The 25,352-nt window shown below is 40.9% G+C and overlaps 1 protein-coding gene across 2 annotated transcripts; it reads right to left on the reverse strand.

Moving 5' to 3' along the window:
* Positions 1-3: 3 nt before the first annotated feature.
* Positions 4-20,648, reverse strand: NINJ1 (ninjurin 1). 2 transcript variants are annotated; one of them, XM_055806975.1, is made up of 4 exons: positions 20,458-20,648; positions 10,932-11,166; positions 6,002-6,152; positions 4-2,933 (listed from the first exon to the last, which is right to left on the reverse strand). In XM_055806975.1, exons 1-4 carry the CDS (start codon positions 20,527-20,529, stop codon positions 2,912-2,914), a joined length of 480 nt encoding a protein of 159 aa, XP_055662950.1. In that variant the 5' UTR covers positions 20,530-20,648; the 3' UTR covers positions 4-2,911. The 2 variants fall into 2 exon arrangements, with proteins under 2 accessions (XP_055662950.1, XP_055662951.1); XM_055806976.1 differs by having other exon boundaries at positions 5,991-6,152.
* Positions 20,649-25,352: the final 4,704 nt, after the last annotated feature.

The following is a 25,352-nucleotide window of genomic DNA, read 5'->3' on the forward strand; positions in this document are numbered from 1 at the left end:
AGATTATAAACCAGTATCCTTTTTATTTAAAAAAAAGACATCCAGTTGCAAGTCAAATACTGCTGATGCCCAGTACAGTCTTGTAGTCAGTTCCAGATCAGGTTTTCTTGTGTTCAGAACCGAAAGAAGAGACCAGGCTCTCTGAAGTTGCAGGTACCCCTGTGACGATGCTTCAGCCACACTTCCAGGAGCTCAGGACCCGGCAGGATTCATGGTGGTATTTTGTTGTTGTTCGGAGCCAGGCTCTGGCAGACTTCACGTGAACAGACGCCTACCCCCTTAACACAGGTCTCCACATTCAGCTCTTGCACCCAGCAATGTGGTCAGGCTTGAAGTATTTTTTCTCTCCCTCCTGTATGTCCCAAAACCCGCGTTTTGCAAAGTCTGTTGGAATCCACAGTTGACAAGTGGTTGCCTGGTGAGCACTGCCTACCCTGCTGCTCTGGATCCAGTTAGTTCCACAAGCCGCTGGGAGATGGGATACACAAGCCGTGGTAGTTTCCATTGGACAACAGCTTAGCAGTAAAGATGCTATAGGAACAGCTATTACATTTTTCAGGAGAAACCCACTGTAACAGCTTCTTTGCTCAAGTGACCTGAAAAATTATGGCCCAATAGAGAGGAATAAAATGGGAAAAGACATGGTATGTCTGTACTGCACCCCCCTCTGACTCCTTTCAAGTGTTTCAGTGCAAGACAAGCATGACCATGCTCATCAGAGAGGCGGTAAGTAGCACAGGAATGGAAAGCTACATTCAAAATTGGGCCAAATCACCACCAAGTATAAAGATGGTAAACATCAGCAGAACCTGGGTGTTTGTTTGCATCTGCCTTTAGGGTGGTAAGGATAAGTCAAAAAGTGAGAGGATTAGCTAAGTGCCAGAAACATTTCTTCCTTTTTCTGTGTCTTGCTTAAAAAACTAGAAAGGTGCAAATCTGGCAATGAAAAATATCTAATATTAATACCCAAGTTAAAAGTAACTATCTTTCGGACAGATCATGTATTTAGGACAACACAAAGCAACTCTTTTAACACATCTAGCTTAGGTACAAATTTTCCTGTACAGAGGAGAGGCAGCCGCCTCCAGAGAGCCTCTCCACACCAAATCAGATGCGCAGACAGGCAAATATTCCAGTGAGTAAAAAGGTTACAAAGGTGGTACAGTCAAGAATCTTCTCAAAATTACTGCCCAATGTTGAGCCACAGATAAATTTCATGCTTGGAAGGCCTCTGCCTATAGTCACCTATTTTCTCCAAAAGAAAGGTTTTTCAAGGTTTTCAGTACTTGCTATCTGGCCAGTCAATTCACTACACTACAGCATCAAAACTGTGATAGCACAAGTATGATAGTCCTTCAACAATTTGCTGGTTCGTAGAAAATAAATAAGGAACGTTGTCCTGAGTATTTCATTTGGAACTTGTTCTGAGCTACGTTTAAATTAGTAAAACACGCACAATTAAAACCATCGCTTGCTAGATACTGGTTACATGTATGTTAAGTTGGAAATGAAGCAAAAAAAGACAAAAAATAAAAAAGAATGTCTATGCTCTTACTAATGACAGGAGCTTCTGATTCGTTTTCTGTTAGTTCTTACAGAACATGTAAATGAAGATAAGGTAAATCAATGGGCCTTGAGACATAACTAAAGAGATAAAAACTGTAAATGAGATGAGACACATGGAAGTCAAACTTCTATTAATATGTGCAAGGCAGCATTTACTGATTAAGAGTAAGGAAATTATCAGTACAAATCTGCATCCACAAGTAAACACAATCTAGAAAACTAGGATTTTTCCGATTGCACGTGTGATACTTTGGAAATAAAATGACTGCAATGATTTTGTTGTCAAAATTTTTATAACCTACACCATTACTAGCAATAGTGTATTTAGAAAAAGTGTCAGTCCCTGAGCCAGCAGGTAAGAACCTAGAAGATATTTATATCTCTATCTATATATTTAAAAATAAAAATTAAAAATTAGTTATGCTTTTAGCCATAAACTCCTAAGAATAACACAATTGCAGCAATCAATCTTTGGAAGAGGGAAAAGTTATAGAGGATAAATTTCCTTCCATTTGCTACTTGAATTGCTGACAGCCGCTCTGTTCCAGTTTAGCAGCTAAAGCTCACCCTTTATCCTCTGGTTTCCCAGTTGGGCCTGGAAAAGGTAGCGCGTCTAGCAGGGTTTCCAGAAATATATCTAATGCCCAGAATACAGAGTATAGCAGTTAATAGTAAGAAACTACCAGCAGTTAGGTTCTTTGTGTATCTGCACAAAGAAGAGGTAATTTTAAGTGTGGTACAGGGCTGAAGACACAGGACAAATGAGTTACCTGTGAGCAAACCTGAGAAAAATGATCGCCCACTGCTCCTGTTGGTCTCATCTTTGCTTTAGCTAGAGTGGGAAAAAAAGAAAACCAGGCATAGCTATCTTTGCACACTGCAAAAGACGACGGCTGCTGTGCTATGGGGTACTTTGGTTTAGTGCTAAGGGAGTGAAATAAAGGACAACGTGACTATGCCTGAACCAAAGGCCTGTCATTTTGGACCACGGCAGAAATGACAAATGGGCACAAAAACAAAAGGCACGGAAAATAGGAAGTCCTGTGAAGTGCCACCAGTTCATACTACCTTGCTTGACGGGCTTATGCCACTTCTCTGAAAAACAGTTTCTACAGAAATTGAAATGCCAATATTCCAGAAAAACAATGTCCTTGAGTTAAAAATCAAGCTTTCCTTAGATGCCAAACAGTTTCAATATTAACACAGGGGAAAATTTTAGGTACATAAATGTGTTGGTTATTGGAAACTTGAGAAAGCTGCTCGGTACATCCAGCTTCTTCAGATTTCCGTCCACCCACTTTCCTGCCCCGTGTCCAGGTGTAACTGGCTCAAGTGCAAATGGCATCTAGAATGAATGCTTCAGGTCTCTGAAACACAAACCAAAGATATTGAGAGGTTAGTGATACAGGAATTATAGTAAATGACATTTGCCTTAAAGGGGGAATTAAGTTTTCTTTGGAAAAGTACACATAATAGTAAAGGTGAAACCAGAAAATGGTGGCTACTCCTCTCAGGGCTTTGAGGAGATTGTGGCAAGGGACTGAAAAAGACTTATTTTTCACATTACATTCAGATGACCAGGTGTTTCTAGCAAGGGCAATGCATAGAAATGAGCAAACAACCAATTTAATGTTCCAAAGCAATGAAGAACTTCCAGTCTGAGGCAAGAAGACACAGGTCTCAGACACCACATTTGGCCAGTTTATTAGTAAACTGCATGTGTGAGAGCATGAAGGCAAGATCACCCAGCTGCTGTGTCTGTACAGATGTAAACTTGCTTTAAACACTCTTTGGTCTTGATTCTACCTTAGGCTACAAAAACCAGCTACTCTTTCTCCTTTATTGAGGCACTGCAAGTTTATTAAAACTATTTCAGCAGTAGATACCAGTCATATTTATGTATGTGAACAAGTACCCCGGCTGTGTGCACAGCTATATGCAATATATGATCTACAGCTGTATGAGCTATCGACACCCACTAGGCAGAACCGTTTCAGGCTCTCATGACAGTCTCAGAGAAGTGACATGTGAACTGGTTTCTCATTTAAGATCTAGCTTTCTAAATAGGGATTCCCTGATCCTAGCCATAATTAAGCCACAAACCCCTTTGGGTTGACAATTTATGGAGAACAGAAGGAACAGTAGAGGAGAAACACCAACACCAATGCTGGGAAGAGCCCCTTCTTGCCAGACGGTGCCAGCTAAGCTGTAAGACATTGCACAAAACCACTGAGGTTTCCATACAACTTCGCCACATATTGTGTGTGGAGGAAGCAGAAAGTAGACAAAGGCCATGAACAGGTGGGAGAAATTTGTGGGGGGGATGCACTTCACGTGTTTAAAGAGCTAATGCCCCGTTGTGTTCAGGAACCAGCCTCGCATGTCAGTGCTGTCCGGAGCGGCATTGGGATTGTAACACACAGAACAGCTGTCCTGCAAAATCCGCTAACAGCTGCAGGGCTCTTCAAAGCACTTCACTATCGTGTTCTGCTGTAGAGAAACACAGCAGTCGTGTTTGGGAAACACTGCATAAGCGGCATCTCCTAAAAGCCAGCAAGAGATCAAAAAGGGAGCAGAGCTGGCACTGGTACTGAGGAGAATCAGTAAGGCACCTCATTAGAGAACGCGGTACTAGTAGAGAAGTAACATGAAATGTGGGTGAGCTCAAACCATCCTGATAAGGCAGGGTGTGTCACACCTTCTGGATATTGGCTGATTTCTCAATATACCATTACATTAAGGCACTAACTGGCTTGGGATCAGATTGTCACCTTATCTTCCTCTCCTCTACTGAGCATACATCGGTGTGATAAGCAAAAACTGCTTATCCTCTTCAGTTTTTCTTTCACTGTATCAAAAAGATGCACGACTCAGTCTGGTATACCACCTTGTCCATTATTTTAATTTCTTGATGCCTATTTCAAATTCTTGTCTCTGCCCCTGCTCCTGGCTATAGTACATGTTTTTTACTCTGAAGACAGCTAAAATTCCAGTAAACCAACATTCAGTTCTCTTAGCTTTGCCAGCACAATTCTGCGGTTATTGTTTCAGTATTGTTTGAATATCTGTTGCTGAGATGGACATTCTACCTATAATTTTGATAATATCTGAGATAATTATGTGCTCTTTACTGCTAAAATTAAATAGTTATTAATTTATTTGTAAAGATGATGGCTAGAAAATACAATAAAACTATCTTGTTTCACTGGCAGAATTTCACAGGTTTTAGTTAAAGCTGACAATTCCACCCAAACCCCCAAATAAATTAATTTAATTCTTCATCTTCCTAGTAATTTGTTGCACTGATTTCCCTGCAAGCTGTTCAGAGTCTTGATACATTTTGGTCTGGTTTCCATTCTCATTACAGATTTCTGTTGTGCCATTCATCTTCAGATTAGGAGTTTAAAGGCCTTGTTATCTTCTTTTTTATGAAGAAACTTCACCTAGAAGTTAACTTAAACCAATAACGTGACACTGGCTGCCCGTGTGGTAGCCAGTGTACCATGGTTTCCCAGGAAAGTCAAGTAATACCTTCTTCAGCAGATCTTCTGAACATGATTTGAGATTTGAAAGATAAATAGCCAGAGCAATGCTGGCACACACAGACTTCGCAGTGCTATTTTAAAGGCAGATGGTGGACTATAGCGCTTCTTGGGCTACAAGCCTACAATTTAGGTTTATCTCCTCCCAAATTGTTCATCATAACTATGACGCTATGCAGATACACATTTTCATTCCCACAATTCCTATATTTATCCTTCTGTATAAGTAAATAAAAAACTGGAAAATGCAGGTAGAACAAACAATATTGTTCTAAATGACCGCACGTTCAAGTAGAGTGATGGTGCTCATCTTTGCGGGCTAAGTCTCCCACAAAGCAAGAGCCCTGCAGTTTGGGAGGCCAGAAAAGCCCCACAATCTGCATAGGAACTGAAGGGCTCCAGTGATGTGTGGGATTACATAATAGACTTAATAGCCCTAGTTACTGGGACAAGGATTAAGCCTCCAGTGTTCATAACAGACTAGATGAAGTATACCACAAAACTTTCTTAAAAAAAGGAGAGGCATTCAGAGGAAGCAAAACAGTATTATTTCCCTTCTTGGCTTAGTCAGCAATGAGGAAAAGGAGTGGCTGAGCCAGAAGGACCTTGTTTACCCTCCCCATGTGTGATACACACAAGGAGCCCCTGACAAAGTAAGATGCTGACATCAACTTTTGAACTCTATGTTTACAAATACACTGTTGTAACTCAGCAGTTCCTAGTAGCTTCTGCTTTTGCAGTAGTCTGAAGTAAAATCCTCTCTCTGCAAAGGCTAGAACTGTTTATATAAGCTCATGGCTGTTTGAAAGCTATGCCCTGCTATGCACCACATTCTCGTATGCTGTGCCCTACTACCTTACGGTGCAGCGAGACCACACTCACCTGGTACTTACTGTCTTGATGCTGGCTCAGCAACTGGCTTCTGCACTCCAAAGGCAGTGATAAAAATATTCACAACTACTATAATGAATACTAGTCCAGTTGCAAGGTTGTTGAGGAAATCCAGCTTTCCATGTTTTGCCGGGTTGTTAAGGTCATATTTTACTTCAAAGATAAATGGAAAAAAAATTTAAATTACATGTATATTTCAAAATCCAGAATAAAACTTCACTACTCATATAGTTCAAGAATTTCTCTTACATGGAGCTATTTGCATCAGTCATACTTAAAAGGGAAGTAAGATTCTGCAGCGTCAGTAAAAGCGCTAAGGAGATCTTAAACCACAAAGAGCCTATTAGCTTCCAGTAATTAGCATCTAATCTCTGTGGGTGCAGATGATAAGTAATGGATACACAAACGTTACCAGAAACCTTCTGAGTTCTTGATCGTTTGAAAACAGTTTTGTTGCAGACTTTAAGCATTTAAAAAAATATTTCAGTCTTGAACACACAAAGCTTGAAGCCCTGACAGGATGGAATGCAGTTAAATTTCTACAGTTAAAAGGCTACAGGTTCTTTGCAGACAGCCACATCGCTTCACCAGCGCTGGATATTTTTTGTACTGGTGCCTTTCCTTTCCCAGCTGTACTCCCTGTTTTTGCAGGGATTCTGGTTTTAGAAAGCAAGGGCATTATATCTGCTAAACAGAGGAAGACTTCAAAGCAGTGTAGCTGCAGCCCTTCTTACAGAGAGCATCAGCTATGTAAACATTTTCTTTCGTTTCTTGCAGTTGTTCCTTGGTTGAACTACTAATGGGAGTGAGGGAGGAACACACAAGGGAGATAGTAGTAATTTAGTTTAAGCTTTGATTCCAGGCCTTGTGAAAACATATACATCAGTTACAATGGACTGATGATAGACTTGATGATAGACTGAAGCATGTGCTTACATAGGACAGTAAGAAGTCTGCGGCACTTGTCTGGCATCATGCAGAAACCCAAGATTTTCCTTTGTTTGTTCTCCTGCAACAAGAGCTCTGCAACTCTGTCTGAGTGCTAAATTTCTTTGATGCCGGTGGGATGAGTGCTTATGACTTCTGGAGCGTGTTTTGAGAATGGTTTTTGTCTGTTAAGACTCCTAGTTCTTAAATGCATAGATCACTGGAGCTTGTGTCTGCATGTACAGGACATGTGGGAGAAAGTTTTTACCTGACAAGTTTATATAGCAACATAAACAAACAACTTGGAGGTTCTTCTGATAGGCACATACATCGATGTGTAGTTTAAGACTCTACTACATGAGACAAACTTTGTTGTTTGCTTTTAACATAATGACCCTGTCAACACTGCAGAACTTGACCACAGAACCAAGACTCGCTCGCTTGCTGAAGCAGTTAAGCAGAAGTGGTGGCAAACACTCTTGTGATGCTGAAGTATTAAAAGCCAGGTTCACTTGGTGTCCCTAATCAGGAAGACTAACGCTGTTTTGATTTCAAGGAATTCTGGGCCCCTGCTCGAGTTCTGCTTGCTAAAGCAGTGCAGTGAAACATCACAGGCCAGTCAAAGCACTGAAGAACAGTGTGGGGGAACTATCTGAGAAGCATAAGCTACTGCACACCTGTGTAGCCGTGACATAATTTAAGCTCAGCAGTACTTAACCCTGAAAATGAGTATATACATGTCTGTAAAGCATCTGGAGCTACACAGCTGTTTGCATACCAGCAGTACCTGGAAGGACTCTAGTACTGTCATGTGAATGAAGAAAAATAAACAAAATGGAATAATTAATCCTTAAGTACGGAAGAAAAGCATTTCAGACACTTGGTTTAAAACAGAAAAGGCAATAATGGCCTAATGTGTCTTGTGAGTTAAAAAAAAATATGCTCAGAGGACGACTGACACTTTCAGAGTTGTCCCTTTGTCCAAATAAGGTCAGAGAAGCCAAGTATTGCTTGTCAGTTCAGGCGGTGCTCTAAATTTTGAAGCAGAATTGCAGTAATCCTATCTTTGTGATTATAGTACTTAAGATGAGGGTGTTTGTGAAAATGCTCTTAAGAACAGTTACTCTTTAAGTATTTTATTATAGTGGGATTAGATTACTATGATTTCATGCCACTTAAACTATTTCAAGACATTCTTTGCTTTTTTTCCAAAAAGTTAAGATGATCAAATCACTTTCAAGGACAAGTTTGCTGAACATTTTTCCAAATGCTTTTGTGAAAGGCTCTTTTGAAGGAGAAAGAGCTTTTAATCCATAGTAGAGAACTGGGAGAACTGGTAGCTCCTGGGCATAAAACTCTTATCTCAGGGAAAGAAACTGGATGGTTGCATTTCTGTTTGGACTTGTGAAAGCTTGTAAGAAGCAGAATTTTGTGGGTGCACAGAAAGGCAAACTGTTCCTGCAGGCCAAAACTAGCAAACACACATCATAAAAACCAACTTCTCGCTGTGATGACAGCGTCTTTGTACGTTCATACCCCATTTCCTGTCTTCAAAACTCTTGACCTCAGCACGACAGGACAGCATTGCCTCCCTATAAGCCGAGGCTTTGTCACCCTCGGCACGCCAAACCTACAGCCACTGCTGACTGCACAGCACAGGCCGAACCGCTGATGAATCTCACTGTTCGCTAAGCGGTCTGTGACCTCTGCCTCAGCCAGCTTTGGGCTTCTGGGTACTCTCTTTACTCTCAATGGGACAAAGATAAAAATTAGAGATGGAAACCACTTTGGCAACACCGGGCAGAACCAAGCATTAAAAAGCAATGTCTCAGCATATCTGAGAAATTATTGCCCAACAGAAATCAGGAAACTTATTTACAGCCTCACAGCCTGTTTAACTAAAACAACCACCAGGGAGATGCCTTCAAGCAACATATCAGCGTTTTGCTGATTTTCTCATAACTCTTTTTCTCACTTTCCCTAGTATTATCAGGTTGATTTTTTCCATTTGCTTTCTGGAATCTCCTCCAAGCCAGGACCTGGATTTTGCTCTTGTACCAACTCTACCAAATGCAGAGACAGCTGTATTCTTTTGTAAGGAAGAAAAAAGCTACGTCAGCTGCTTAGTAATATTACAAGCCTTATGTATCCTGGATTCCTAGGGACTTCCTCCTTGAAGAGAAAGTTGTTTTTTTGATTGTGCTACAAAATAGAACACTGAAAGACTAACAGAGATTACAAAGGTAGTACCTATAATTTAGTAAATGCCGTGTGCAAATTCTGGCTACCACCCTCAAGGCTTTACATTTACGGTAGACTTAAGATCTGTCATATAGTAACATTAAAGGGAAAGATCTGAAAAATGTTACAAGAATAAATGATCTGATATCACTAGCAAAAGAAGCGATCCATAGCTGGTTCCTACCAGTGAAGGTGTTTACTGCAGTGAGTAACGGGGTTCAACTGGTGTTGAAACCTAAACATTTCATTGATTTCCACAGGTATCTTTGACAGACTCTCCAAAGTTACAGTCTAGGGTTTTGGGTGCTGCTAATGAATGTCACATGCTTTCAGCAACATTGTGAAGTGCCCCTGGATTCTTTTTGCATTTTGCCTTGCAAAAGCATGGGGGAAAATATCACAGTAGGTTAAGATAGCAAAGAGAAGTATTGAAGACTTCTTTAAGGTCAAAATAGAAAACTCAGATTTCCAGAAGTGTGTTGTGGAGTTTTAGTTGGGCTTTTCTGGGTAATTCATGCTCACTTAGTGATGACATAGTTTTAGAAATGAGCCTGGTTCTACAGCTACTTAGATTAATATTCTGCTTTACAGAATAAGGCAGGGTGTATAGGACATACATATGCTACTAATTGAGCATTACTAACTTAAAATACCTAATTTTTAGTGATAAGTACTGATTCTTGTGCCTCACAGCATCATACCTTCTAATACTGAACAGTGGAACCTCTATTTTTGAGAACAACAAAGATGCTGCATTGAATTTCTAGGAATCTGAAGGTCAAACAAATAAGACGGAAAGGGGAGAGCAGGGAAGGCACAGAGCAGGGAACTACTCCTACAGCTGTCTCATTACCTGTGTCCAAAGCAGGTACTAACACAACTCCTATTTGAATTCATTCTCTTGAAATGATTTCTAGCATATGTTAAAGGCATTGCATCACATTTCTTCCGTAGAAGGTAGAAAATGTTTCCCTAGTGATAAGCAGAATTCAAAATAGTCTGTCTGAAGTCCCAGGATGCTACTCAGACTGTGTTTTCATATTATATGCAATTTCAAATTTTTTGACTGAAGTCATATTATGTGGATAATGAAATCTTGCTCCAAGTAGCTTATTTTTCTTTTTAACTTTAATTTCAGCTCAACACAGGTTTAAAAATTAACAATAACAAGACCATTTCTACCATTCCCCATTTAGAGATTTAGGATGCTTTGAATAATTTTTCTACATTTAAAACTAAGGTGTTTTTTTTTTCTTCATTATTCAAACCTTTGATTGCAGAAACACCAACAAACTGAAGACAATACACTACACCAACATGAAGATGAACATTTCAACTTCCACTTCTGGGTTTTTTTTATGGTCACAGTATTTTCTTATAAATATAATACATTTTGGTCATAAGATTAAGTAACAGGTCTTGCCAGAAACAGTATTATGAAACTGGGCAGGCTGCATGATCCTAGCTAGTCTATTAATGTTTCTTTTACAGTATTTCATAATGTTCCTTCCTCCTCAGACCTTCTGAAAAGAAAAATATTCATACTCTGGGCAAATGCATACGAGGAAGTGGATCAAAATTGAAGATGCCACATAAAGCCGCCCTTGCTCCTTTTGTTACAATATTTCTCTGGTCTTAGGAGAAAACTTCAAGACTTACAAACATAATAGCTTTTTAAAAATAAATGGGGACCCTATATACCATCTTAGAGGTTGCACCCTGTAAGAAAAATACGTGTCAATGGTTCTCACTGTTGCTACATACCAAGGAATATCAGGAGCACTCCCACCATAACTTGCAGTGTGAGCGACAGGCTGATAAGAACAATAAGTGGGATGTAGAAGGAAAAAGAAGGTCCTTGCTCCATCACGGCCTTCAGCTGGGATGCATTGGCCATCAGCAGGGCAATGTCCAACATGCTTTCTGCAGCGCTCTTCTTATTTGCATAGTGGTTTATATTCATGGGTCCATTCCTCTGAAACCACTGTGATGTTCTTTGCTAAAATTGGGAAAGAGAAAGAAGATTATTCACATCTCTTTTAATTGGTGTAGTGAGCAAGAGATCTCTTGGCCCATCAACTGATTTCTGTGATCATAATGAGTAATAGCAGTACTGAGACTATCCGTGCATCTTTTTCACAGTTACCACTGTCCTCCATCTGACAAGAGAGCAGCAAATACTGTCTGCACTGCATTTTGGCAGATACACTTTTTCCAACTTGTAGGATCAGTCTACACAGTCAGTATGCTTCTACCCTGGGAAAAGGAAAAATTGAAAAAGCTGAAAAGTTGCACTGAGAAAAGTTGGAGGGAAAAAACACTGTAAAACAATCAAGCAAACAACAGACTGTTGTAACTAATATACTCTTAAAGCTATACTTAAAAATACAAATATTTATTAAATTCACCCTCTACCATGTCACATCTATGTAGTTGCTTAATTACTCATGAGCCTTATTTTGAGGATTTATGTGGAAGTTGGCAAGTGTATGAGCTTTGCTTGACTTCTTTTCCTGCTGTTTCTTACTCTGCCATGCCACTGTCCGGGTCCATCCATCCAGAGTGAACTGTTTTTCCACTTAAGTATCATATGATCTGAGGTTGTCAAGTACTGCTCAATTAAAAGGGAAACTTTTTTTCCCATTTTCACATCAGGAGGTGTTGGTCGTTTTTTTTTAATTCCCCTGCAAACAAACAGAAAAATTAAAAACATCTGCAGGGCAAACTAAAGCTAGTTAACCTGGTGGGATGAATAAAATGGGAATTTCCTGAAGATAACTCATGTGACCCGACTTGAAATTTGACAGCTTGTCTCTCAGAGGTGCCTATTTCTCTACTGATTACATGCAGTTTAGGGTATCTAGGTTAGACTGACATCTAACTCCACAAAGAAAGAGTAGATATCCCTTTTTTTGGCAGTCTCTGAACAGTTAGGAACTTCATTCTCACTGCTCTTACTTCTAGACTTTATTTTCAAAAATAATAGACAAATATATTAAGAGAAGCTTATTCTGACATCTTTAAACTTGCTTCTTAGAGACTTTTTTACCACACAAATGTGTTTCTGCTTGCCAGAAAATACTGTGAAAAACAGTCTTGCCTTGAAGGTTAGGTCAAATGCAGAAAACGCCCTCTCATTTCTCTCTTCAGCAGCACTAATAACTATCAGATTTCCAACTCCAAAGCAGGTTTGCCCTATCCAGACCTAAGAGTGCCCTTTAAATAGGACAGATATTGATGCATACAGCAAACACATTGCCAGTTTTTCCAGGGCATTCAAACACCAAACTTGACCTATTTTCACCAGACATGTTGTAATCAACCACGGCCTAAATATTTTACTGAGTGAAAAATGTCATGGGGCAGCAGCAGACTTTTTTTTCTGTGAAGAGAAGGAAGCCATGTAATTGTAGCTTCACACAGACAGCTTCTTTACTGACACCAAGCTCCTGAGAAGAAAATGGCTCTGAGGTAGATACTGACTTCAGTCAGGAAGAAATGGACACTCATTTGGTTTTGTCTGTATCCTACTATCTAAAAATGCAATTTGACTGGGGAACCTGTCCCACATTTGTCACCTCTTCTCTCCCCGAGGAGAGCCTCCCCTTCCCACTCCCCTGCCCCATTAAACCACTACAGCATTTGGATGCTTCAGAAAAAATACTGTAATTCTAGTTTACCATCCACCAGAAACACTGAACCAGGTGTGGATGTTCATTTCCTTATGGAAAGCAGCATGGAATATGTGCTGGCAGTACTAAGCAGAAAAATCCAGACTAATGTTTTTCACCATTTATTGTACAGTAAAAAGCCAAACACACACATTTAGCTCTTGGCTACCTAATGCTAGCAGTATAAGAGGGGATGGGGAACTACGTGTGTAATAGAAGGATTCAATTTCTGGGCATGAATTTAAAAGCAACTCCTCGCAGTAGACTGTAGAAATAATACAGTCTACTTTGTCACAAGCTCATAACAAAGGAAGTCTTTTCCTACTAGGAAACTCCTCCCTGTGAAAACCACAAAAAATTCTTTGAAATATCTACTGGGTCTATGAAGCTGCAAGTATGTAACACAGGCAAAAACTACATGGGGAGCTGTGACTCCATTCTTAATCCTTACAGAAGGGGACTGCAGTGAAAACATGATGCCTGGTGACTGGTTTCTTTGTTTTCACTTGATGTAGGAATGTGATCATGTTTGACATGGGTTTACTTTTTTTTTTTTTAACTATACAAAAAGAGTAAATAACTGGGCTACATCTTCCTTTCAGTTACATCTGTGACTACGTGATATAAGACAGTTTCTACATAAACAACAGAACACAATGTTTTCTTTTTCCTGGGGAAACGTACTTTCAGGAGCTTGCTGTTTGCTAATCTTCTGTATAGGCAAGTTGCAGGTGGAAATAGCAGGCGATGGCAATTGAACTGCAGTGGAAGCAAAGGTTTTGAGTCACTTAACTCCAATAAATGGAGAAGTATTCTCAAAGTAGGGTGCTGCTAAGGCAAAACTTTTTATTCTTGGAATGAAAACTCAGCTGTTTACTATGTTTAGATTCTAAAAAATGGCATTTTACTCTGTTAAGAGGCTTTCAGCCGCCGCTTCTGAAAGCGGACCCGCTCAGAACTGGAACTTGGCATACGGAGAACTGAGATGTCTGTTCTACTGTACAGAGCTTCTTCTCAGCCTGTGATCTTGCCTTCTGCTAAGAAAAAGGATCTGTAATCATGAAAGCCCCAGAAACAATAATTTCCCATCTCCTGATTAAGAAATGGAACCTCCTGACTCATGCTGGAAAACCATTAAAAAAAAGCCAATTAGCCTTGCCTTCTGGAAGAAAGTTGAAGGCAACTGCCAAAAGTATTTGAAACAGTCAGTACCATGGCGGCAATTTTTCAGATCAGACTACAAGTTACACAGCAGTATGTAGACAGGCAATGAAAGAAAAGCTGTTGCCTTAACCTCAGGATGAGTCACGTACAACAGAAATTATATGGGAACTTTTTTATGTGGCTTTATGGTTTGAGGGAGATTGCAAGCATGTAGCAACACATGCAGCCTGCAGCACCAAGCACTTACTGTGCTGTTACCCACCCGCAGGGCTGCAGAGAGGGAAAATTCGGAGATTTTCTAGGATGCCTGTAAAGTAAGGCTTTTCCTGCAGGTGTCACTTGGCAAGAGAAGGGTATGTATTCCACATGACCTGCTTCAGTCTCAATGTAATCAAAACACCTCATTACACACTTTCAATATTCTAATTACCTGGTATAGACAAGCTGATCCCTTCAGTTGGTGTCACCAAATGAGTCTGAGGAAAAACAGCATCTGCGTTCACACGTGTGTGCTTAAGAGCCAGGTGTAGCTAGAACTTCTGTGTCTTCCTTCCCCTGTCATTGAACAGCCTGCCCTCAGGTCTCCTATTGCCTGCAAAGCATCAACGTCTGAGCAGAACAACCCACCGTGCTAGTCTACACACGGTTATAAAAAAAGAGAGGAGTGAAAAGCCTCCCCATCTTGCTCCATCTGTGACTGGAAGAATCCCTCGTGGAAGAGCTTATTTTCACATTCACACAACGCTGTCCCCACAGACAGTACCACTCCACGTCTCTACACAGCAGCAGGGTCTGTCTGCTTGCCCAGAGCACTGCAGCTTGCCAAGATAAAGCTAAGATGCTGCATGAGAAGCTGGCACTTTTTTGCTTTTCCAAGACCAAACCTTCCCACCAGGACTGAATGGTATTGGATACAGTGTCTTACTGTGTTGGTACAGACTTTGCTGCTGCTTCGCTTCACTCATTTCAACAGTACACTCAGGAACTGAGTCCCTTCAAAATACAGAAAAGATTTATTCATTACATCATAAAAAAACAAATAAAAGTGGCACTGAGGCAAATGTCCTTATATGCTGAGTTCCATGGATCACCTTGTGATTCAACAGGAAGGAAACAGCACTGAAAATGGAAACATTTGAAAACAAATAATAAAGTATCTTTGCTAAATACAATAACTTGTTATACTAAGGATTTCTGCCTCTATTACAGCATTAAATCGCTACTTGCGAAAAATCTTATGATTTGTTTGTTTAATAGAGTATTTATCACAGTAGTGACTGCTGAAGTAGTCAAATTAATGTGCTGGAGGTCTGACAAAAAAAAAAAAAAAATAAGGAAAGCCCAAAAGTAAATCTTTTTTTTCTCTTGTCCAAGTTGACCCGAATTTCCCAAAACGTACTGGTTACTCTGTGTGGAGAAGACTGATGGAGTTTTTGACATGCCAGCCATATGTAATCCACAAAGAAAAAAAAAAAGTGAAACCACCTATTTTGCATTTGTATTTAGAACTTAGTTATGTTTGTTTCTGTCACTCTGCCCTATGAATGCAGGAGGAAAGAAATCATATGGATTTTGAGTGCAAGTTCTCAGGATTCATTCTTTCTTTTGGTATGTTCCTAGGTACTTTACTCAATTTCTTAAACATCTCCCCCCATATATATGTTCCCCTGAAGAGACTGTTTTAATAAAACCTAAAAAAAAAAAAAAACCTTAAAAAAACCCCGCCAAAACAAAAGCCCCACAAAAAATGTAAAAGGCAAATATTGCCTGAACCACTAGGACCTTGAAATTTCCAAGTTAAAGAGTCAGATCTGTTATGAACACTGAATTCACTGTTCTCGTAATGAGGTTAACAGATACTTGCAGTAGTACAAGACTGGTTACTGTTTTCTTCCTAAAACCCACTAGACAACCAGTATTTTGCAGCCAGCAAGGTGAACTTCTAATGTCTAAAATGAGTATTTAGAACCAGTAACTGCAAAATATAAGCCAGAAGTACAGCCTGGGTCACTTTAGTTTTAATTTGCAATTTGTAATTGCAGCTACTTAATACCAGCTGGGACCCAGAGCTTGATGTGTTTTTGCACATCAGGCCCAGAGTCTCATATCTGGGTTCTGGGAACTTACAAATACATATTTTACTATTGGCACAGTATTACCACCAAGTACTTTCATGGTATTCTAATTTTAAATCATCATGCAGTACAATGTCTTTATTAAATACAGGAGACCCACAATTTTGTATGGGATAATTGGGAAAATAATGCTGATTAATATTTCCATATTCCAAACTGTGCTTCTGATTAATAACAGAAGGTTCTTCACCTTCAATTACATTTACTCTGAAATACACTCACTCATCATAGTCTTTGGCTTGCTCTAATCTACATACAGTTTTCTTTCTATTTTAGGTTAGTGATTACTGCAATTTTATGGCAGCTTTTAGACACTTAACAGCAAAACAACTCTGATTCAAAACAAGATCCAAAGACCTTGTTGGCTGATATGAGCTCTGAGTTTGTAATGTTACGGAGCAAGCTTCCTTAAGTTCTGTTGCTTAGGGGCAGCCCTAATTTTAAAATAATGGAAGCTTGCTATGTAATAATGAGGCTGTGTAAACAGAAGGTTTAGTCATACTGATCTTACAGTGGACTGTTCTTTACTGTGGTTTGCAATAGTCTTTCTAATCAAAACTGTTAAAGATGCTAAAAAGCCCTTTTGTTTAAAAAAAATATTTTTTTTAATTTTTTGAAATATTCACCTTTAAGAAAAATACTGGATGCCAAACTTTTCCAGGTCTTTTATTGGTAATTTTATATTAAGGCAAAATTTCAGTTATTTCAGAAAAAGAGAAGGATCAGATATAAAAGGAATAATACAGGACTAAAACGGAACATAATTTCAGAACTTATTTTTTTCTAAGATCAACCCTACAGTTACAGAATTGAACTACTAACTTTAAACAATTATTTAATTACCCTTGCAGATGTGGAATTTCTGTCCATGTGTCCATCACCTACATACTGAAAATGGGCCATATGTGGCCACTCTGAAATTGGACTTCCCCTTTGTCACAGAAATCTTGCAGATCTAAAAATATAGGGAAAATATTCTAAAAAGAAAAGAAATATTCTTCCAACAAAAATATTTTAAGCTATATCAGTTATGTAATAGATGATTAGATCCTTTTTCCACCTCCTCAGAAGGCATTATTTCTTCTCCCCCAATAAAACATCAGATCACTTGTTCAGCTTAGCACTGACTCAGAAAAATCCCTACATCTAGACTGAATCATCAGTTATATTTCCTGTAAGAATTTCAGGGGGTGGTGAGGGGTTGGAGGGGGGGATTCTGTCTACCCAAGTACCAATCTAGGGTAACACTAACTAGCTTTTGAAACTTCCGCAATCACATCTTGAGACAGTATGGTTACAGGCAATTAAAAAAAAAAAAAAAAGATAAAAGCTCAGCCTGTGTTCTTATTTCATAGACAGCATCAATTTTCAAGCATCTTTAAAAGCTTATACTTAAGAAGAGTAATTTCCTATACAGATAGACAGAAAATACAAGTATAATGACATTAGGGGAAAAAAAAAATAACCACGCTGATTCCCGAGTGCTAAAAAGTTCGTATGAAAAAAAGGAACAAGTACAGTCACGTTAGCGCAGAACAGAGCACTGTTCTCCTAAAGTTATACTGGTTCCAAGACGAAGTTAAAATATTTTTACTCATTAAATGACTTAAAAATAATCAGCACACCCGGCAAGTAACTTTGTGAAACTAAGTAATAACTTAAAACTTGTTTGTACAGCTATTTAGATAGAAGCTTTCTCCTGTATGTTTTTGGTGGTGGGTTGGTTGGTTTTTTTCTGTCTTGCATTACTACTGCTGATTCCAGTGATTTGGTTTTATAATATTTTTCACAACTGGACTGTGGGCTGCCTATTTTGTGTTGTTAAAGGACTGTTCGTTTATTCTAGCTACTTAAAAAACAAGCGAACAAAAACTTACCACCAATAATTTCAATATTTGAAGTATATAAAATACTCCAAATTCAATATAAGTAATGCTTATATATAATATACATTATATAAAGTAAAATAATTTCAAGTTCCTACAGGTTTGAAGTTTGTTATTTGCAGTATGGTGCCAAGAAACCGCCATGTCCCAAAATTACATATGAATTAATATACAATATTGAATACATTTTTAGTAATAACATGACTATAATAGAGGCCAACTGTTCCAGAGCTGTTCTTTTCTACTATCCAATCCTTTTTCACCTTTTTTATAGTTCTTAACTCTTCCAACTAGTATTTCCTGTTACCTTGAAACATTAAACTAGATTTTACAACACAGTGAATCTAGACTGTTCCCATATGGATCATCAACAAGGAAAGCAAAAAGAAGAAGATGGAAAAACAGTCACTATCTGTATTTGTATGAACAGATCCCTTGCAGACATGGCCAGACACTTTTGCCAAGTGCAATTATTCACATTAGTTACTGACATGTGACATGCCAACCCAGTATTAGAGGCAAGGAATTTCTTGCTTCTAAAAGCTTGACAGCTGCTAAAAAAACTATCCAAATTAATGATGGACTTAAAATAAACCACATTAAAACACTGTGTGACCACTCACTCAGAATTACAGCGGGCTCAACTAGCCTTTTTTTAATTCATGTGCTTTGAATGCTTCGAAGGAAAGACTACTATACCTGCATTTCATGTCAGCTCTTCTGTACGAGAGGGCAGCAGTTTATAGCTGAAGATGTGCAAGAGAATCTATTTTGAGGAGAGGGTAGATGCTAGGATAAGGTGGTAAGCAAAGGAGGGTGGTCCAAGTTGCAATGCCTGTGAGCGTTCCTGAAAGCCACTTACGCCCTTTTGATTCCAACAGCAAAGACTTAAGCACCTGCAGATTTGTGGCCTCTCCATGTCTAGCTGGCTGCTGAGTTGGGCCATTCCTTTGTTTGTGTGAATTGGGAACTTGGTCAGATTTTTTTTAAGGAATCGCCTATTCAGATTGTTTTTTAGGAAATCTGTCCCCATCTGTTTCACCTTGCATATACTTTTTGTGTGTGTGAGAATTTTTTTTAAGGTGTCTGTAAAGGTCTCTGAAGTGCTACTATATACATAAAATGCAATATAATATTTTATCTTGCTGCTTATTTTTTAAATGGCACTCACATAGAACTTGCAGTTTCTATGGAGAAGATTAACGAAATGATGACTGCTTGCAACTTTAGATGAAGTAAAACAGGAAAGTTGCAGAAAAATTCCTGGACCAGACAAAATTAAAAAAGATAAATTCCCATGACTAGTACTTCTGATGCAATCACAAGTGTATTAATAAAAAAAGAAAATTGCCAAGAAGTCAGTGGCTTAAAAGAAACCCCTTCAGGCCACCAGTTTGACCTAACTCTCCCAGCCTTCGTTCTCTTTAGGTACTTTCCACAATTTCCTAACACCAGATATTTTTTCTTGGTATGATATTCATGACTACAAGGGTTTGACAAGGAGGAAGGACTGATCTCCTACGCAACCAGTCCAGTCTCCCTGTAACCAGAAAGTTTTCCCAGTGATGTAGAAGGTGGTTTTGTATGACTGTTTCTATGTGGCAAAAGTTTTAGACTGGCATAAGAGCTGCTTTTTAGAGTTCAGATCTTTACAAAAGAACATCAAAGAAGCTTTTCAGATAAGTGGCATGCCTGGAAACCATCTTTTATGTGTAAGCAGAATCTGGGATGGTATGCTTCTAAGTGAAGACCTGTGGTCATGTTTTGACTACATGGAGCGGTAAAAAGCTGGATATTTCTCTTCTTGGTTTTATTTGGATTACTGTATGGAAAAAAAAAAAAAAGCCACCAAAATATCATACAGGCCCAACCCTTTACATAAGTCCTCCTAGGTTTGTACTCACTTATCCCCGTGCAGGTATCCCTGAGTCACTTTTCCATCCCCTCCCAAGCCACCTGGGTGGAAAAGCCCTGTCGGGCTGGCGCTGCCCCGGGCGGGGGTTCGGGGGACCCTCCAGCTGCGCGGGGAAGCGAAGGGCTCACCGTGCCCCGGCCAGCCAAGGGCTCCCCTCGGGCCCCGCGGGCACTCGCCCATCTCTGGAGCGGGACCGGGCGGGATGCCGCGGCCGCGCCCTGCCAAGTGCTGGATTCATGGCGGGCGCGTAGGGAACAAGCAATCCCGGAGAAGGTGCGGGCGGCGGAGCGGCGCGACCCGCACACCGCGCCTCTCCGCGGCAGCCCCGCCCGGCGCCGCGGAGCGCTCCACGGGGACCCTGGGCCTCCCCCGAGCCCTCGACGCGGCTGCGGTACCCGCCGCTTCCCCGGCCCGCGTCCCGCCGGGCCCGCCACCGCCCCCGGAGCCCCGGCGGACGGGCCCGCTCCCACCCCCCGCCGGCGGGAACCGGCCCCGGCCTGGCCCCGCCCCGGCCCCTACCCGCTCGGCAACCGCCGGCTCCGCGCCCTCCGCCTGCCCGTTGAGCTCGTAGGTCTCGCTGCCGGAGTCCATCGCGCCGCAGCAGAGGCCACCGCCGGCTCGCAGCAGCCCGGCTGTCCGCGGGGAGCCCCTTTCTGCCGGCCCGGCGGGGCGGCCCCGGACCGCGGCCGCCGTCCCCTCAGCCACGGGCCCGCCCCTCTCCCAAGGGCCCGCCCCTCTCCCAAGGGCCCGCCCCCTCCCCAAGGGCCCGCCCCCTCCCCAAGGGCCCGGCCACCCCCCCGGCCCGGGCCGCCGCTCCGGCCTCTCCGCTGCGCGTTGTCGCCCGCGTGTCGCTGTGCTCGGGGGTGCGGAACTGCTCATCCATCAGCTTTCGCCTCATAAAAACCCCTTGACACAGTGCACGCTGCAAGCTACTGTCTTCACAAATGGCACAGATAAATAAACATTTATTTAATTAGACCTCATAGGAAATCCTCATCTGCCTTGATTCCTAGTGGCCTCTCTGTAGTAGAGGACTAGAAAACACTGAATCAGACTGAGAAATTAATTTTCTTAATACAGTCCATACAAAATGAAAGAAACGTGTTACAAGAGCAAAGATGTGTTTGTGTCTTTTGTCCTTATGCCGAGGAGAGGATGCAGTTGGAGGGGAATGATGTTTTGTACAACTGTTTCTATGCGGCAAGAGTTTTCAACTGGAATAAGAGCTGCTCTTTAGAGTTTAGATCTTTACAAAACAACATGAAAGAAGCTCTTTTACCCATCTGGCTTTTCAAATAAGTGGCATGCCTGGAAACCATCCTTCGTGTGCAAGCGGAACCTGGGATGAAATGCTTCCCAGTGAAGACCTGTGGTCATGTTTTGACTACATGGAGTAGTAAAAAGCTGGATATTTCTCTTCTTGGTTTTATTTGGATTACTGTATGGAAAAAAAAGAACCAACCCAACAAAATACATACAGGTCCAACCCTTTAAATAAATCCTCCTAGGTTTTGTACTCACTTCTCCGCGTGCAGGTATCCCTGAATTAAAGGTTTGCTGGGCTGCTCAGGAGCAGTGCCACCCGAGCCCTCGCCCACTGTGGCTGCGCAGGTGGCAATGCCACAGCACCAGCTCGGGCGGTGGCACGGCTTGATGGGGGGGGGGGGGGGGGGCACAACTGCTGTGTGAGAGGGCAGGCACAATGAAGTGACATCCTGAAGCAGGGCTATAAACCACTCTATGTTCTCAGTTCTTAAGTCCAAGCTTGAAAAAACACAATGCTTTCCTCGGGTTTTGGATTTGTAGTAGCTGAACTTCAGTAATGCACTCAACTAGTCTAGCTTTTATCGGACACGTTACCGGTTAAATTAACAGTCATTAAATATACTTGGACCATAATTGCTGTGGTGGTTGGACCCCAAGAAAAGCTGGTCAGAATGACAGGATCATTGAATGCTTTGGGTTGGAAGGGACCCTAAAGCCCACCCAGTTCCCCCCCTCCCTGCCATGGACAGGGACACCTCCCCCCAGCCCAGGCTGCTCCCAGCCCCGTCCAGCCTGGCCTTGGGCACTGCCAGGGATGGGGCACCCACAGCTGCCCTGGGCAGCCTGGGCCAGCGCCTCGCCACCCTCAGGGAAGAATTTCTTCCCAATACCTAATCTAAATCTACCTTCTTCCACTTAACGCCATTCCCCCTTGTAATGCTGCCTGCCCTTGTAAAAAGTCCTTCCCCAGCTTCTTGTCACCCCTTTTAGGCTGCTATAATGTCTCCACGGAACCTTCTCCTCTCCAGGCTGAACAACCCCAACCCTCAGCCTGTCTTCATGGGGGAGTATACCTAGAATCATCTCTGGTTGCAAGTGTCCAGTGACATTTTCAGAGATACTGCTGTATTTTCAATTGCTCCAGTTTAATCTTCTGTAGCTCTTTGCAAATGCATTTTAACAAACTTGTTTGGCAGTTGTAAAGGTTTGCGTCACTGTAGTGGAAATATTCTGCCCTTAGTTCTAAAAATGGGAGAATATCTGCTCTCTGCAGGCGATGCTCAGGAATGATAGTGCTGAGTTATTCCTTCCCTGTGATAACTTTACATTTGTGCTGCGTAGTCACATGCCAAAGAGATCGGCGAGAATCGGACTTGTTGTTGATCTTATGGGAAATGGGTGCAATTTCAGTGGAACTGAGAAACAGATTAGTCTGAACTTGTGAAATGGCCTGTTAGCTGTTATTCACATCTGGTTTGAAACAGTCAATTCTCTGTTGTGTCTTTATATTGTCGCACTTGTCAGCCCAACATCAATTTTTTAATGGTAAATTGTCCTGTTATCCAGCCTTTGTTAGTTCTGCTGGGTGAATCTGAAAAAAAACCCCACAAATATATATCTATATATATTGCTGCTTATGAAAAAGACCCGGCAGTCCCTATAGAAAAATAGTTGCAGACTCAAGCTGGTGTTGAGTTAATAAGCTGGTTATGTCATTGGCTTGCAGCCATGTAATGAAGCAACAAGACGATACTGTGTGGTAGGTCATTGCTGATTGTGTGTGAATTTGAGCACAGTCATTATAAAAGGAGAACACTGCAAGTGTTATCACGTGGGTCTGGGTCAGGATTTTTGGTGAGTGCTATGCCGAGCAGATATTGAGGGTGCAGAGGGGGTCCTTGGGATCACTGTCGGAACAGCCATTGAAACCTGGATGGAAATACACAAGACAAAAAGGCCCCATTGCATTGCATCTTTGCATCCTAGCCATGAAATGAATTTTCAGTCTGTATTAGACTCGAGACATTATTAACTATTTTTTCTCCTCGAAATCGCGATCATGACTATGTGACAGACACAGAATGACCCTGGAACACTAATGAATCACCTCACTAGAAAGGACAACATTTTGCATTTTCGCTAAAATTTCAAGGTTTTTATGGTTTGGTTTGGTCTTGGGGAGGGCTTGGTTTGTGTTGCAGACTCAAGCTGGTGTTGAGAGTTAATAGACTGGTGTTGGCCTTGGTCTGCAGCCAGGTAATGACACAACAATACAATACTGTGTATTCATGAAATTAATTTCTAGACTGTATTAGACTCTAAAACCATTATTAACTTTTTCCCCCCTCAAAATCGCTGTCATGACTATGTGACAGTCACAGAATGACCACAATGACCCTAGAACACTAATGAAACACCTCACTAGAAAGAACAACATTTTGCATTTTCACTAAAATTTCAAGAGGTTTTTGGTTTGGTTTGATTTTAGGGAGGGATTGGTTTATGTTTTTTTTTTAAATCTAGGGATTAATTTTTTCTAAGTGAATACTGTTTATGTGGCCAAAGACACAATCTGAAGAAGACCAAAATAAAAAGTACTTGGTACTACCTGGCATTTGTGGTCACTACAAAAATGAGTCATTGTGCGAACTGGTACTTCCTAACTAAAGCACAAGTTTAAGTACACAAAATGGCATTTGGTGGAATCCCTCTATGGGAAAAACAGATCAGTCATTCAAAAATGTAGAATGAGGGATGGATTTAAGGAGGCGGGTACTAGTGGTGATGAAATGAGAGAGACTGCTTGAGCATATATAGAGGTTCCAGAACTGGCACTTTGTATCAGTTACAACTGCTTCACCTTTTGTAATGTCCTCCTACCTCACTCGGAGCATCCTACTTGTTTTTTTGCTGGCATCAAGATTTACATACATGAAATTTTAGTTCTTGCCCTGGCAGCTATCCTCAACAAAAAAAACCCAGCCCTTTCTATCTACTGTAAGATATGTGTAGTTTGATTGTTCATGTGTTTTGGGAAGAGGTGAATGTGTCGTTTCATTGAAACTACTTGGAGCAAAAGCACATTATTTTGTGCTGTTTCTATTCCTTTTTTTGGTTTCCTGTTAACCCTTCAAGCCTTGCATTATATATACCCTGCAGAAAATCATGGTGTTTTAGAAATAATTTTAAAGGTATCTACTTAATTTACACAGTTCTTGCTCCAAATGCCTGACTGATTTTAATGAAAATAGCATTTAAAAAAATAGTTAGCTGTTACTATCTGATATCTTCTTAGTTCATGACTTCTGATAGGTGTGAACTCTAAGAAAGTAACCGACTGCCTGTCTTTATATTTTCACCTGAATTATGCATTTAGTTGTTTTCTTGTGGTCTCTTGTCATAAGTTTCTGCCTTGTGTTTATGTGCTTGCTTACTCTTTGTGTTTATGTGAACTCTTTGGGAGTTGGGAGAAGAAAGACAAAGAGGACTTTCCGTGATGCTCTCTGTGAATGACAGGACAGGATGCAGTAGAGAGACATTTTCCACGCAAGGGCAAGAGACCTGTCCCACTTTCCCTTCCCAGAGAAAAACGGGGTGGGTAAAAAATTCAAAGCATTAATTTGGAGAAAAAACAAAGGAGATTTGAAGGGTCTGACAAACATCTAGTCTAGCAGCAGAATTGCAAAATTCCCTGCATCTTCCATTCGTCTCTCTAAAGTCAGTCTTTGCCAAACATGTACTTCTGTCTGCTAGTTCCCAGCGAGGCAACCTGTTTAAAATATCTTCATAATGTGTATGAAAATGGTACTTTTTTTCTGTTATAAGTGGTGCCTGTATGGAATTACTTCTCTGCAGTTGGACATATCCAGTGATGTAATTGACACTGCAAGCTAATCTCCTGTAGTTCGTTTTGTGTCCAGGGGTCATGATACATAATTTAGGACTTCCCTGTTGCATACTCTGGCTCTTTAGTAGATCTATATTTAAATGACACAATTAATTCCATAGAGCCATAAGGTATTTTTTCAATATTTATGTCGCAAAATTACTGACTTCCCACAAACTGCGAGTCTGGAGCAATATAGGGCAGGTAAGGCTGGAAGGTCTGGTGCAATCATGGCTATCGAGCACGTGCACACTGCAAAAAA

This window comes from Falco peregrinus, chromosome 5, assembly GCF_023634155.1.
Source record: "Falco peregrinus isolate bFalPer1 chromosome 5, bFalPer1.pri, whole genome shotgun sequence".
Taxonomy (NCBI): Eukaryota; Metazoa; Chordata; class Aves; order Falconiformes; family Falconidae; genus Falco; species Falco peregrinus.